Source organism: Chironomus tepperi, unplaced genomic scaffold, assembly GCF_022539635.2.
Source record: "Chironomus tepperi strain 1889 unplaced genomic scaffold, CSIRO-AGI_Ctep_v1 contig_309, whole genome shotgun sequence".
Classification (NCBI taxonomy): Eukaryota; Metazoa; Arthropoda; class Insecta; order Diptera; family Chironomidae; genus Chironomus; species Chironomus tepperi.
The window spans coordinates 3,724,704-3,739,742 of record NW_027226431.1 but is presented as its reverse complement, the minus strand read 5'-3'; the positions used below and the strand labels follow the sequence as shown (position 1 = coordinate 3,739,742).

At 30.9% G+C, this 15,039-nt stretch overlaps 3 protein-coding genes across 3 annotated transcripts; all 3 read right to left on the bottom strand.

Moving 5' to 3' along the window:
• Nucleotides 1-508: 508 nt before the first annotated feature.
• Nucleotides 509-1,242, bottom strand: LOC139092857 (peritrophin-1-like). The gene is made up of 3 exons (XM_070643411.1): nucleotides 1,122-1,242; nucleotides 902-1,046; nucleotides 509-732 (listed from the first exon to the last, which is right to left on the bottom strand). The coding sequence occupies exons 1-3, from the start codon at nucleotides 1,153-1,155 to the stop codon at nucleotides 657-659; spliced, it is 255 nt and encodes an 84-aa protein (XP_070499512.1). The 5' UTR covers nucleotides 1,156-1,242; the 3' UTR covers nucleotides 509-656.
• A 1,066-nt stretch (nucleotides 1,243-2,308) lies between these two features.
• LOC139092856 (uncharacterized) lies at nucleotides 2,309-3,128 on the bottom strand. Its single transcript, XM_070643410.1, has 2 exons — nucleotides 2,975-3,128; nucleotides 2,309-2,804 (listed from the first exon to the last, which is right to left on the bottom strand). The coding sequence occupies exons 1-2, from the start codon at nucleotides 2,991-2,993 to the stop codon at nucleotides 2,407-2,409; spliced, it is 417 nt and encodes a 138-aa protein (XP_070499511.1). The 5' UTR covers nucleotides 2,994-3,128; the 3' UTR covers nucleotides 2,309-2,406.
• Nucleotides 3,129-3,921: 793 nt separating this feature from the next.
• On the bottom strand, nucleotides 3,922-5,267 carry LOC139092816 (aurora kinase B-like). The gene is made up of 4 exons (XM_070643349.1): nucleotides 5,032-5,267; nucleotides 4,823-4,964; nucleotides 4,507-4,763; nucleotides 3,922-4,420 (listed from the first exon to the last, which is right to left on the bottom strand). Exons 1-4 carry the CDS (start codon nucleotides 5,219-5,221, stop codon nucleotides 4,038-4,040), a joined length of 972 nt encoding a protein of 323 aa, XP_070499450.1. The 5' UTR covers nucleotides 5,222-5,267; the 3' UTR covers nucleotides 3,922-4,037.
• Between the last annotated feature and the right edge of the window lie 9,772 nt (nucleotides 5,268-15,039).

Sequence of the window (15,039 nt, the reverse complement as noted above, 5' to 3'; positions counted from 1 at the left end):
CAGATAATCATAATGAGAGGAAGAGATAAATTAAGAAAAAATTAAATTTTATGAGAATTTCGTGAAGACGGGTAAAGAAAATTAAATTAAAAAACAGAAGACAAAAAAACGCAATAGCATCAGGAAAAACAAGTTCTGACCATATCGATAACAAGTCATGGAACCGATAAAACAGAGACATTTTTGTCATACACTGTGTTACGAGGGTACGCATGCCTTTTTTTGAGAGCGAGTTAAACAAGGTAATGTGTCTATGCATAATTGTAACTCGATGTTTTTTTATGTAATTGATTGGATGATTAAACAATTCGAAAATTTACATTGAATGAAATTTTTAAAAAACCTGAAGAATGTCACTTAACGGCTGGCATATGTTCTCCCAACCTTCACAATATTATTACATGATAATGATGTCCAATCAATCAATTTTAATGGGTTTTATGATAAAAATTAAGGAAAAAAAGAGAAATTGGAGTGACTTAAAAGTCATTAAATAAAGCACTATCAATTATTTAAGGAAAATCGAAAGTTTTATTCTTAAAATTTACTGAGTATAATTCATGATGTCATGGGTTCTTGTCATTAAAATGGCAACAATATAAAAATACACATTAATTCTAACTGGCATAAAATGAAATTTTATGTACGTGATTTAATTAACATACAACATCGTCTGGTCTACCGCACTGATGATTCTCTTTGTCGAAATGCATGCCTGGTGGGCACTTCATTCTGTTTATTTTTTGGAAAAGGAAAGTTAGAAAGGGATGTTAATGAACTGTGCTCTAGAAACATCCAGATCCTGGATGATGGATTTAGTCCAGAGCTTCAAGTCGACTTTGGAGCTCTGGGAAGTGTCTGGACTGGAAGTCGACCTGAAGCTCTAGATATTGACACTTACCTCATAGCACCATGTGCTGTACACTGATAGAAATACTGACAATTTTTCTCATGAGGGAAATACACCTGATCAATTGTTTCGGGATCTTCTTGATAATACCTCCAGCAATTTGGTCGCTGGCCATTAACCAATAGCACCAAGAGTGCTATAAACAATTCACAAAATCATGTATAAGCACAACTATCTCTTACTTTTTTCTCAAAAAATTCCACTGACTTACCAATTGCACAAATTATTTGCACCATCAACTTCATTTTTAGGTCTGCTCTGGTTTAATACCGAACTGCGTTTGCACGGCTGTTGTTTTATTTTTCATTTCATTCATCTCTAGGAAAAAAAAAATATGAGTAAGTATATAGACTCAATACACATGTGTTTAACAATAATAAAAAAAAGGCACCTACTACCTGTGGCCATATAAATGTTTTCGTGTATATTTTTTCTTATTGATACAATTTTGCAGTTTCATACTATTTTTCATACTTATGTATGCTTAATGTTCAGCATATAATGTGTGCATACAATTATTCTCTCGTGTACACATGTGAAGGTGTTGAATCGACAAACATGCACAAAATAATCTGAATTTTTTATTCGCTGTAAAGTCATTAACTGCATTTTATTTAATGCTAAATAAAATGATAATCCTTGATACGCATTTTACATTTTTCAAGTTCTCCTCGAAAATTGATCCGAATGTAAGCTATAAAGTTACATGGATTTAACGCATGAACACATTAATAGCCTAATTATATGTTGTAAACAAAATGACTTGCGAAATTAACGAAATGCGAATTGAGGAATGTGGAGGAAAGGAAGTTATTTGAATATTATTATTGACTTGTGAAGGATTAGAAAGGCGTAAGTTCCAGAAAATGTATCACAGCATGTAATAAAAGTTACGATTTTTAACGGTTAAGGAAAATTTGAAATTTAACGGTCAATCAAAATTTGAATTTTGTTTGTTAAATTTTTTTGACGAAAGAATCTTCAAAATTCGTTCATTTTCAAGTAACAATCAAGTCCAAAAACATTAAGTCAAAGTTTACCATAATTTTCAAATAAAATCACTCAACCTCCATAACAAACATTGTATGAATATTTTATGATCTCATAAGCGTCGGAATTGACTCTTTGTGGTACCAAAAATGCAAAAAAGACTTTATTTAATTTTAAAATCAACATGAAAAAAAAAAATTAAATTATTTTTCAAATTTAGAGGTTGAATCAAATTAGTCATGACTATTTGACAGGTAAATTGACTCGTTATTGGCACAAGTCGCGCATTAAACGATTATAAAAGATTTAATGCGCACGAGATACCGGTATGTAATTTTGTTTATTATTTTTTCTGTATAAAATTCAAAACAGGTTGCTAGAAATGAAGAAGAGAGAAAAAGTCGTTCCTACATCGTCATCATAAGTCAGTTTTTTATTGGTCTACAGAATCATCACCTAAGGTATATAATACAGTCATCAATTTTTGTTTTTTAGAACACAACTCGTCACTTCTCTTCATTCTTCTTATAATGCTCCATTATTGCTTCCATGATGATTTCCTCCTCATCAAATTGATATAAACACTTGACTGAGTCAGGCATCTCACAGCGATCAGAATAGAGATCATAATGTAATTTAATTCTATTATTAGCTCCTTGACATTCCTTCTTTTCGAATTGATATGTTGCACATTGCCACCAATAATGACAATCAGGCTTGTAGGGCAAAACAATCTTTTGTGCCAATGGATTAGCTAGAGTATATTCACGACAAAATGTATCAGCTGCATATCTCAAATCCCCATCGGCTTCAAAAGGATCGATAATTGTGCCATTGTTGGATGCCTTGGCCTCATCAGCGGCAAATGTTACCGAGACTAAAAATGATGCAATGCACACAGCATCTAAAAATAGACGGATAGATTCACAGAAAAAGGAAGTTTAGAAGCGAATAATTTCAATAAGCGAATATGACACGAACTAGTTATTTCGACGAGGAAGTGAAACTTTTTTAGATATTATTGAAAAAAATTGTAAAATTTTCAATAAAACACTTAATTTAATTAATACTTACTAATGAAATGCACTTTCATAGCTGAATTAACAATTATTCTCTTGGTTAATAATAAAAAAGAAAATAAAAGAAGCAGAATTGAGTTGAGCTCAAATGACTGAATGAAACTAAAAGCCTATGTATTTCACAGTATTGAGGCAGACTTCTTCATGGTATTTCATTTCTTTTGTTTGTTGTTGTGTTTTTAATTTAAATCAATATTGTAGCATCGGGTTTAATTCGTTTGTAATGTCTATACTGCATGTATCTCTTATGTGTTAAAGTTTCTCTTATGTATGACTTGTGTCTAGCTGAAACCCTGAAAATTATTAATAGCTTTCACTTGTTTAGCAGATTTTTTATAAGCGAAACTATACAATGACATCTTATTTACAGGCTGGGTTGATCTACAGATTAGATTGATGCATTGAAAATGAGCTAAGCTGTTACTGAATTAGAACCAGATTGTTGCTGAATAAGACTTATCATACTGAACAAGCTGAATTGGATTAGATTTACTGAACAAGCTGACTAGATTGACTGAACAAGCTGAATTGAACTAGATTTACTGATTAAGCTGAATTGAACTAGATTAACTGATCAAACTGAATTGGACTAGATTAACTGAACAAGCCGAATTGGACTAGATTGACTGAACAAGCTGAATTGAACTAGATGAACTGAACACGCTGTATTGGACTAGATTGACTGAATAAGCTGAATTGGACTAGATTGACTGAACAAGCTGAATTGAACTAGATTTACTGATTAAGCTGAATTGAACTAGATTAACTGATTGAACTTGAATGACTGAATAGGTCTAAATTTACTTATAAAGCTGAAAAGTACGTAATATACAGAATAACCAATATTATCTGTGCAAAATTCATCCGCAGATTTACCCATACCGTCTTGTATTCGTAGAAAGAGTGAAAAGTGTTAAAAAGGCTAACATTATTATTGTACTTTTTATTCCTATATAACTTAAGTTGATTCCTTTGTAAAACGATAAAAATCTTATTATAATACTTTTTTTTTAAATTCTTGACCTTACTATCTATAAAGTCTATTAAAGCATAAAATTTTATGGTTTGCGTCTTGCAAAGGTCTCTCGTGATGGCTTCTTCTTATTTTCCTTTATCCACGGATGCATCATTACTTCCTTTAGAGAGATTCGCAAGTCATTACGCTGCAGGAGTTTTGAGATCAAATCTTTAGCACCTTGAGTAATGAATTTTGGAAAGTTTAAGTCAATTCTTCTAATTTTAGCGTACGTTTTTTCTGAATCATCTGATTCAAAAGGAGGATTTCCAACTAAAAATTCATAGCACAATACACCTAAGCACCATTGATCGACTGAGTTATTGTAGGATTTTCCTTCGATCATTTCCGGCGGTAAATAGTCCAGAGTTCCGCACATTGTCTTGCGTTTATTTGATAAAGTATGAGCAGACCAGCCAAAATCAGCTGTAAATACATAAATTAGTATCATTTAAAGGAATAGACCTCAGAATCTAATAAGATCCAGAAGCCATAAAAATTTATTCACTTACCAAGTTTAACATTGTCTTCTGCGGTAAGTAGTAAGTTCTCTGGCTTCAAATCACGATGCATCACACTGTTCAAATGGCAATAATTAAGCGCATCCGCAACTTGATATGTATATTTAGCCGATCGATGCTCATCAAATCTTCCATAAGGAGAGGCTTTTAAATGCCTGTACAGTTCACCTTCACTTGCTAATTCAAGAGCTATATAAATTTTACGATCATCATAGAACCAAGTGAACAATCTGAGAATGTTTGGATGTCTGAAATTGGATACTTTTTAATGAAGGAAGTGCTTAATATTTAAATTATGAAGACATACTTAAGTCTTGATTGGATCTCGAGTTCTCGAAGTACTTGCTTTTCAACTCGACCTTTAACTAGTTCTGATTTGAAGAGGATCTTCATTGCCACGAGAAATTTGGACTGTCTTTCTCTCGCAATATAAACACGACCGAATTTACCTAAAAGATCCAGAATAAATTTTTTGTTTATATTTTACACAATTCAATGATAAATCCTTTTACATACCTTTTCCCAACGGCGTTCCTAGCTCGAAATCGTCTTTGGACCAAACATATCTGTTGTTATTGTATGCATCATGAGAAATAATTTTATAATTAATTTGTGTTACAGCATCTTGTAAGTGTTCAGGAACATTATCAGCTAACGAACTTAGATCCTCTAATTGATATACTTTATTTTCTTCGACTCTGCTCATTGTAAATAGTGTAATAAATTAATAAATTAAGATTTTGCTAAATTTCTTTGATCGCGCTGATAGTTGGGAAATATTTTGAAAAAATAATTCGAAATCGGATATCCACAAGTTTAAATTGCAAAAGTCCGTTACGAGAAAATTTGAAAAACCTTCAAAGGTTTTCGAAAACACTTCAAATGTTTTTAAAAGGAAAGTGTAACGAATTTATGACTTCGTCGAAACTGTCACTATACATCAACCATTTAATTCCATTCTTTATTCACTGTTTGTCGCTCAATTGCGTTGGTGTTATCTTTTTAATGACTCATTATTAAAATCTCAGATTAAACTCAAAATGTCAATTCAAAATGTCCCTCAAAGTTTCCTAAGATAGTCATCTTAATTGATTATTAATTGTTGTTCCATAAAATAAGAGTTGTTGGATGTAGGGAGAGAGAGTCATTAAGAATTCTTATCCCGTAGCGATATTTAATGATTTTTAATATTTAAAGATTTTTATCTCATATTGGTACTTACATTGTTGTTCAATAAATAATGATTGCTTACATCTGTGACTACTTCTCTACTATAATATTCTTAGATACATGCAAAATGTTACATCCAGCTTAATTTTGTCAAAGATTAAAAGGGGAAAAGACAATAAACCAGAATAGAGTGTATTTTAAGTCGAAAATCAATAATCAAATTGTTCATTTCTATCTATGTTCTATGTTGCTTTTTGTTACATTTCCAATCATTACATTTGACTTTATTATGGACATTATTTGGGGGTAAAAGCTTGTTTAGTTGGCTTGTAGGCACTTTGGTTAATTGACTGAATGTAATGATTGTTATAACGGTTATTTGAAATTTGAATAATATGTATTGTGCATAGTTGAATACCCCTTTTTCATGCAAAAATTCAGTCTGTTTTTGAACAACAAAGAATTAAAATAATTGTGAATAATTAAAGGCCGTAAGGTGTTCTTGATTAGATTTAAGCTCAACAACAATTAATAATCATAGTCAGCATGTAATCATAAAAGTCAGTGAAAACAATTGTGCAATTTTCAAAGTGAATAACAGTGAATAATTAGAACAAAGAAGACTGAATTTAAAGTTAAAGGACTAAAAGTAAGTCCAATATCCAAAAGATTCTTATTTTGCATATCCTCAGATTGCATTATATTGAATCCAGTTGTCAATAAGCAAGCAAATTAAAAATTTCTGACAAAATTTATAATTTGATCAAAATTGAGCCAAATTAGAATGAAACATCCATCATACGAGCTAAAAGCGTCACATTCATCATATAACACAACATCCTACATACTTAACCTTCTATTTTTCCCAAAAAATCCTCTTCTATTCCGTCAGCCATTACGAAGAAATAAGAATGGCAATGAAACTAGATGAATACATTCTATTGAAATGTAACAGTTGTTGCTTGCTTTATAATAGGAGCATACGATGAAAAAAAAACCTTTTGTGATTTATATGCTTACACTATGCCACAATACGGTCTCGACTATCACATTTGTTTAACCTCCTTAATGGCAATATGGATTTCTTTTTTTTTTTGCCCCTCACACAGTTCACCTACGTAAAAAAAGGAGTTGTAAAACAATTTCACTATCAAATGGAAATGCCATCGGATTATCTCAGGTGTAACTGATGGGCTCTTTGGTTTATGTTTGGGTTATTCATCCTTTCATGTTACTGCTATTATTATTATTGGCTTCGGTGCTGATGTTAAATATATATACGTGTACATAAAATAGAGATGACTTGATTGTAATGGATTAACATGATGGTCTTCTCATTTGGGGATTGTCGGTATCCGAAAAAAAAAATCTGCTTTTTTTTGCTACTTTGATCTCATTTGGTGAGAGGAAATCAAGTAAAAAAATCCATTTGTACCATAATTATTGTTACTAATTAATAATCGCAAAAGTTTACATCAATTAGCTTAATTTGAGTGTTTTGGTGAAATTTTCAATTATGTCATAGAAGTGACAGGTATTGTGTAAATTTTAATAGGCGTGGATGTAAAACTTAAGTTATTTACTCCTTTAATTTTGAATTTTTTGGCGAATTTCATTAAGTATTATGAGGTTTATATTTATATCAGCCAAATTAAGGCATGATGACTAATTTGTAGTTTGAAGAGCTAATAACTGGATGTTATTCGAGTGCTTATATTTAAAGAGCATCAATAAATTTAAATTTTAATTTGATTATTGACAAATTCAAAGAAGGGCAATCAACTAAGCCAAAATAAAATTAAAATTCAAATTCAAATAAACCGTTATAAATTCAAAACCCAGACAAAATGCAATTAAAAACAGAAGCAATTAAAAGAAAAAGCTCCAAAAAAATCAAAATGAATTTAATTATGAGCTGCAAACAGCCATACGAGACAGACATGTGTATAGGATTTTATGTAAAGCATAAAAAATTGTAATGACAAAAGAACGAAATATTCAAGGTAAAAGTGAAATTAAACCTTAAAAATTGCTCCAATTTCGTAATTACTCCCATAGTAGATGAATAATTGTCATGAGGATGACGATGGCAAACAATAATGAATTGAGAGGCAGCAGCAGTAGCAAAAAAAAAAGAGAAAAAATTGACGGATGTAAATGAAAGAGTAGCAAAGTGATTATTTTCATGCATGATATCACATCGGTTAAAATTACATCAACGCATTTATTAAATGAACAAATGAAAATTGTTTTAATTAGTGACCATCTCGTTTTATTATTCTTTCTCTATAACTGACAATGTGAAGAAGAGCTTGAGATGAAAATTAAATTTACATTTCATTATTTACGCTTTACTGTGCTGTAACTTTAACCAAGAATTTCGCTTCAAAGGATCCTCCTTGTGGTGATGTTACTACTGCTGAATATATAAGAATTTTATTTTATGTTGTCATAGCATTTTATTGCTATCTCAATTAAGAGACACACAGCAGATAGAGCGACAGACAGAAAACATATTTTTTTTTTTATACTGTCATTGCTTTTATGTGCTTTTTTCCATCCATTTATATTAGTTTTTGAGGGAAGATTTATGAAACAAAAGAAAACGGAACATTAATAAGTTGGTATCCATTAACAGCACATACAATTTTCTTGACTATATTTTCCTTCTTACTCACCTTTATTGTTATTATTAAAGAGTATATGTCTCTCCAAACCATAAAACATGAATAATGCAGGCAAACATTTCAAGAATTTTTCATTCCTGTTCTATAAATTTATCAAACAGACATTGACGGTAGGGATAAAAAGGTAGAATATAATAGATGCATGAAAAGCTTATGTGTGTACACGCTCATTTACTTTTTTCATCATTCTTTGGATTTTCATTTAATTTAAATGGAAAAGATTGCAATGAAGAAGTATTTGATGTTCATTTTTTGGAGGATAAGTGACTTTTGTTTGTGTTTATAGATGCGAAGGTTTTTGAGAGTAATTTTATTGAAATTCTTTATATTAATGTAATTTTGAATAACATTGTAAACATTTAGTTAGTTAGATTAGTGAATTATACAGCATTTATAATGCTTCTATATTAGCATACTTCAACTAAAAGTATAAAATTTTGCAAATTGAAATTAAAACCATTTTCTATCATAGTGTTAGTGTTTACAATAAATTCAAATTTTTTTGATAATTGAATTAGCAGTTTTACAATGGTGTACAGCTTGCTTTGTAATTGTGGCTAAATGTAATTGTAATTAAGAACTCTAAATGGATTAAATTATTCAAAATGATGTTTATTCTACGAAGTTCAAAAACGAACTGAACTTTTCTACGAAAAGGGAGTTTCAACTATGTACAATAAATATTATTCAAATCTCAAATGAACGTTATAAGAGCATGTTCGACTAAAATTCTATGTTAACTGCTAGAATGGCCCAAAAATTGTGTTTAGCGTTCATCTTAGTCTATTTTGAACTGCAAAAGGAAGCTATGTGCCTTAATACGTGACAAAGTGTGACAATTTAAATATTTTATTAATAAATCTCAGCTTCAAATTTAATTTTTTTTTCTACAAATTCCCATTATAATAAAAATAAATACCATACATGCCAACTAGCTTTTATTAATAATTTTAATGTATAGAACATTTGAGATTTCAATTAAAAACTTTTCATATTTTCTTTCATTATTTAGCACAGTAAAAAAAATGTTCATTAAGCTGCATTTATTTTTAAGATTTCTCCATACTTTGTCCTTAATATCACACACAAAAAAATAGTAATGCTCATACCATGCTGAGCTAAAAAACATTCTGAAGAAGAGATTTTCCCTGAATATAAAAAAAAGCATTCAACAACATTGTGTAAAGGTAGCATATGAATAAGCAGGAAGGAAAAACTTTATATCAATTATACATAATTACTATGATGATGAAAATGAATAGAAATTTCATGTTTGCATGGATATAAAAATAAAATATTGAGCATACATGCATATGAAAAACTACCGGGAATGTATAATGACTTACACAATGTCCATTAAAAGATTTCCACAACGAGTTTGGCAAGTAACGTTAAAAAATAAATAAAAAGTTTTCTTTACTCCAAAAGTGCACAAGTCTGACATTAAAAAGGAATCTGAAAAATATTTGCAGGCTAATTCACAAATATAATTAAATTATGAAAAGGAAGTGAAATATCCTTATGAAGCAGCCAGCGCGAATATAGCATTGAAAAACAAACTTCAAACTACGAAGGAATGCTGCTCATTTGAAATGATTTGATGCATGAAAATTTCACAAGAAAAATATCACAGTTTTAACTGCTGTGCTGCTTTATGACGCTAATGAAATGAGATTCAATGTAAGCAACTCTTGACATTCATAAGGACTCTTTATAGAAGACGAATACTTAAGTAGCATAGTTAGCTGCTGTGAATATGAAAATGAGAAAAATATTTTTCTCTTGATTATTTTCAAAGGATATTTGGATACGCTGTGTGTTTTTTTTTTTCATTAAAAAAAATTATTCAATCTTGCAAATTTTTAAAATTGAAATGGAAGAATTTCCATTTATGAAAAAAAATCCATAAAAATGAATCTCAACGTCCACTTCTTGTTTCTTGTCTGCTTCACATATTTGAATATATTTGAGCTAAGGAAGCAGAGTGGAGTTAAGGAATTTGGGAATATTGAATCATATACTCGACAAACTGAGAAAAATTACAATTTTCGATGTAAAAATGAGCCAAAAATAGTAATCATGATGTCGTCATGGCGGCTCCTGGTCATGTTCGGGATACATAAGGCGAATCAGGAAATGTGAGATTTAAGCTTATGATGCCGAGTGGGTAGACCAGCTACTTTGTTAGAACTTGATATGATTTTCAATAAAAGATAATCTATCAATCTATAGATACATATAGAATATTCTCAAGCAGCACAATGCACTTGCTAAGGCGAGGCTACGTTACTACATTGACAGCGAGAAACTTAATTTGCCACATTGTAGGTTTGAAGCGGTTGATATGATACGGATTCACATAACGTAAACAACCGTCATAATACCGACATGACAATTCAGAATCTTATCATTAATACGTCGACATCGAGTTGTGCTATTCTGTTCAAGCTAACTCATATGCTTACTTACTTGACTGACCGTACAGATTAAGTGTGATACGTTGCCTCTCTCAGTCGGCGCATGAAGCTAGCTCTATCGCTGGCTACCGCTTACCAATTACCTATTCCAAGTGTGATGCTATCTCTTTCGACAGTTTCTTTCCATGAGTTCTTATTCTAACTCATATAATTCACATAGATCTAGATGCACCCCCTTCCCCCCAAAAAATCAATACCATTAATAAATCACGACGAATCTCAAAGATTTCCAAACTCAATAACATAAATAAATTAGCAATTCTGTTTATTTAATGCAATAAGTGGCTGGAACTGCACAAAAGAAAAGGTCAGATTAAAGATTTGTCTGCGGTCACTAAAGCAGAAATTATTTAAAATTTAAAGGACAAACTTAGTCTCAATGATAATTGGTGCTTTAAGAAAAATTAAATAATTGGACTATTTCAACAAGTCACCCAATTAATAACAAACCGTCTATGAATCATGCATAGTAAAAAAAACTATAATATTTATAGTGTAATAACAACGTGCTGTAAAAATGCATAGCTATGTGCATTGTTACTTAAATTACAAAATTTGTTCCTATTCATTACTAAATCAGAGCTAATTTTGCTGATTCATTTTAGTCGATTAAAAAAAATATTATAAACTGTATTTAATGTGGTCATAATGTGGAAATTATAATATTTTGGAACATATAAATGGGTTAATGACATTTGTAGCTTGGGTATAGTTTTACTATGTTAGAAAGAATGACTTCGGAGTATCCGAAAACATGCACATTTACTAAGTACAATGTACTTTGGATACGCATCAAGTTTTGTCTTTGTCAATGCATGCTTTGGTCTTGAAGATACGTAAAGATAATTAGATAGTTGAATTTTGGGTGGAAACTAATATGATTAAGCTATTCCAGAAAGCACATGGTGTAGAAATGATCAGAAATCCGACTTCAGACCGACTTGTCTCTTGTCTGAGTCCAGAATTCATCGAATTAGTCCTGGAACCAGATTTACGCTGGTCTTGGTCGAACTTTCAGCCATGCCCTCCGGGTACACATCATTCCACACCCACATATCTGACAACACCAATAACTATACCCATTAGAGTCCCCACCTGTTATCCATCTAACAAGCTTCAAATGACATTCCTTGACAATCCATTTAACAAACTAAGCAATGCTAAAATAAAGCTGATGTGTCAATTTTCACATGTATTATTCGTCTCATAAAATTTAAAACCAATAAAATGACATAAAAGTGTTCATTGTTTTGCTCATCCAAAGTGCATAATCCAGTCAGAATGAGATTTAAGCCACAACTGTCATAAAAACATGCTTCAAAAAAATATATAAAATATGAAGTGATGAAGTACAGTTAATATCTTTCATTGTTAAAATGAGATTGTGAATGGCCTTTTAAGAATGAGACATATAACACCTTATAATGACGTTGATGAATTTCATCTCCAGAAATTCTTATGGGTCTTTGGGTCAGCGACGTCAAAAATCCCATCAAAAAACTATTATTAATGATCTTCAGAACGAGTTAGTTATTCCGTAAATTTAATGAAGTGAGGAGGAAAATGAGAAAGAGATATACAAAAGGAGAGTAAGTAATTGTAATGGTGATGATGATGCTATTATTATGGGTGAGGGAATGGTATAAAATCTGAAAATGCAATTTTACTTTGCTACCACTATTCTCAATTATTTTTCTTATAATTGCATTACAAATCTTCTCTCCTTTCACTGTTAATTAACTTATTTTCTCATATTATGGCTTGTTCTCATCACATCACTAAAAAATTATACACTCACACTCGTATGATGCAATGAAATTAAATTACGATGAAGACATTTTGCTAGCCGCACTTAACAATTTAATTTAAATAATATAATAAATTTCATGTACTGAAATGTGTTTATAATTTCTTATTTAGACATCTACATTACGGGGCAATGTCTATAATTTAATGTCTATATAATCAATTCCTCGTTGAAGATTGACGACATGAGCGTGACTTATTGAACCCTGATGTTAGCAACACTTTTGGTATGTTCAAGAGCAATTTTCGTTATTAATATTGTTCAGTTTGGGTTACTACTAGTCATTATAATGATGCAACAGTAGTAAGTGGATTTAAGTAATTGGTTTTGATGAAAAATAAAATTATTAGTGATTTTAAACAGTTTTGGACATTTTAACGGTTAAATAAAATTTGAATTTAATACCTTCACGCCCCTTCAAAATAAAAATCGTAGTTTCAAACCCTTTTTAACATTTTTGTGTTTTTAAGTCTCGATTCATAATTCAAACAGTAAACATCAATAAATTGATGCAAATATTATTATTATTGCTTTTATACTCTAATAATGGAAAATGTAAACTTTATAACATACTGCATACAAGCAAATCAATAAATCAAGGTATCAAATATATTAAATTAATATACTGAAAATAAACATTCTGGAAAATGCGTTTTAGGAAGCTTTCCGTATTCAAAAAAACATTTAACTATTTTTAGTCAAGCATACCAAATAAAAAAGCGAGGCAAGGAAGAGGAAGATGAAACAAAATAAGAAGTTGAAGAAGACGAAGACAAAATATTTGTTTTTATGCCAAAAAGACGGCAGGCACCAAAAAGGTAATCAATTTGTCAGATATTAATTGACCTGCATGATATAATCTCAAAAACTTTTTTTTCATATCCATTTTGTATTTACCATAAATTCATTTATACAAAAAATAAGATGAACGAACTGAAAGTCATATTCCGATGGTGAGGAGTTGGTTATTGTTCACGTTTTTTTTATTGTTCTTAAGTTTTTATAGCAATTCTCATTCAGTTTTTCTTTGTTTATTGAAGAATCAATAGAAACAGCACTAAAATCTTCTTCTTTTGCATGCACATTTGAACATGGAAATACAGCTTTTTCTTGTTAATTGATATTACAAGTTATAACACATAAAAATCGTTGGAATTGTAACTTTTGATGTCTTCATCATCGTTATATGCTTCTGCATATGGAGTCGTTCGCAAGTGACGTCATTAAACACTGAACTTTTAAATTACTTACTTCTTCTACTTCCTCAATACTTTCTTGGCTAAGGTCATGGTTTGCAAATTGTCAGTAACTGGGCGATGATGTGCAATTTATGTGTTTAACGCCCTTCAACCTCTGCTTCCCAAGTACCTACTTCTTCCACGTCACTGTGTATTCTTGGCTATGCTAAACCGCTTAAGCGTTGCGGTACTAACATGTGAGGCCTACCGAGCTCATCCTCGTTAAACAATCAATAGATACGAAACATAACGAATCACAGGCCGGACTTACCAACGACGACACACGATGCAGACTTAAGTGCATCACTATCGAGGCACTATCGAGGCAGCATCACAGCAACTTTTAGAATACTGTTTTTAAAAATTATCATAAAGCTCATCTTATAATTCTGACGTAATTTATGCACATATCCATTATCATATTTCTTACCTCAATATCAAGAAATTTTCTGTCTCCCTTTTCAATTTAATGTTGATGTGGAAAAACGATTTTCATTTTTCCAACCCACACCGACGAACTGCAAATTTTGCTCGTTTATAGAAATGCTAAATGAATTCATCGCTCAAACGATTTCATACATGAATGCGAAACTCATTACATATCAATTGAAAACTCAACGTAAGTGCTACAACACTTTATAAAAAAAAAATTGTGAAAATATTAAGGAAAGAAAAGTGCATATCAATTTTTGCTTTTTCTTCTCTTTATTTTTATTTGAAATGATTGAAAAAGTTTTTCTTTTCTTCTTTTTTTGTTCAATCGCTTTCTGAAAAAAGGGGGAACTTTAAAATTCACTCATAGTTAGTATGGATATCGTTCGGGGTTGCATTAAAATGAATGAAAACAAGTGGCAAGTAGGAAAGTTGGTAGAGGTGGCAATGTCGCTATTGGGTTAACTTTAGTGTCGGTTAATGTAGGTTAATTTGAGAAACCTGATTACAGTGACCTTCTAGGTCATTTTTACTTTGATTTTTTGGATGCATACACTATTTTTGGAATGCTCATAGATATAAAGAGATACAAATATGATAATGTAGGATTTGAATCAGTGGATTTGAAGAGTTGCAACTTATTCCCGTTTACTACAGTGTGTTTGCTAGGGCAATGTTAAGTTGACGTATTAACGTTAAGACACGAATTTGTG

What these genes read in the sequence shown, in the direction of transcription:
- LOC139092857 (XM_070643411.1), bottom strand. Translation starts at nt 1,155, where the DNA reads ATGAAGTTGATGGTGCAAATAATTTGTGCAATTG. An exon ending in GCAAATAATTTGTGCAATTG is followed by an intron (nt 1,047 to 1,121) that starts GTAAGTCAGTGG and finishes AATTGTTTATAG; the next exon opens with CACTCTTGGTGCTATTGGTT. An exon ending in ACAGCACATGGTGCTATGAG is followed by an intron (nt 733 to 901) that starts GTAAGTGTCAAT and finishes AAAAATAAACAG; the next exon opens with AATGAAGTGCCCACCAGGCA.
- LOC139092816 (XM_070643349.1), bottom strand. Translation starts at nt 5,221, where the DNA reads ATGAGCAGAGTCGAAGAAAATAAAGTATATCAATTAGAGGATCTAAGT. An exon ending in AGGAACGCCGTTGGGAAAAG is followed by an intron (nt 4,965 to 5,031) that starts GTATGTAAAAGG and finishes TGGATCTTTTAG; the next exon opens with GTAAATTCGGTCGTGTTTAT. An exon ending in AGAAGACAATGTTAAACTTG is followed by an intron (nt 4,421 to 4,506) that starts GTAAGTGAATAA and finishes ATGTATTTACAG; the next exon opens with CTGATTTTGGCTGGTCTGCT.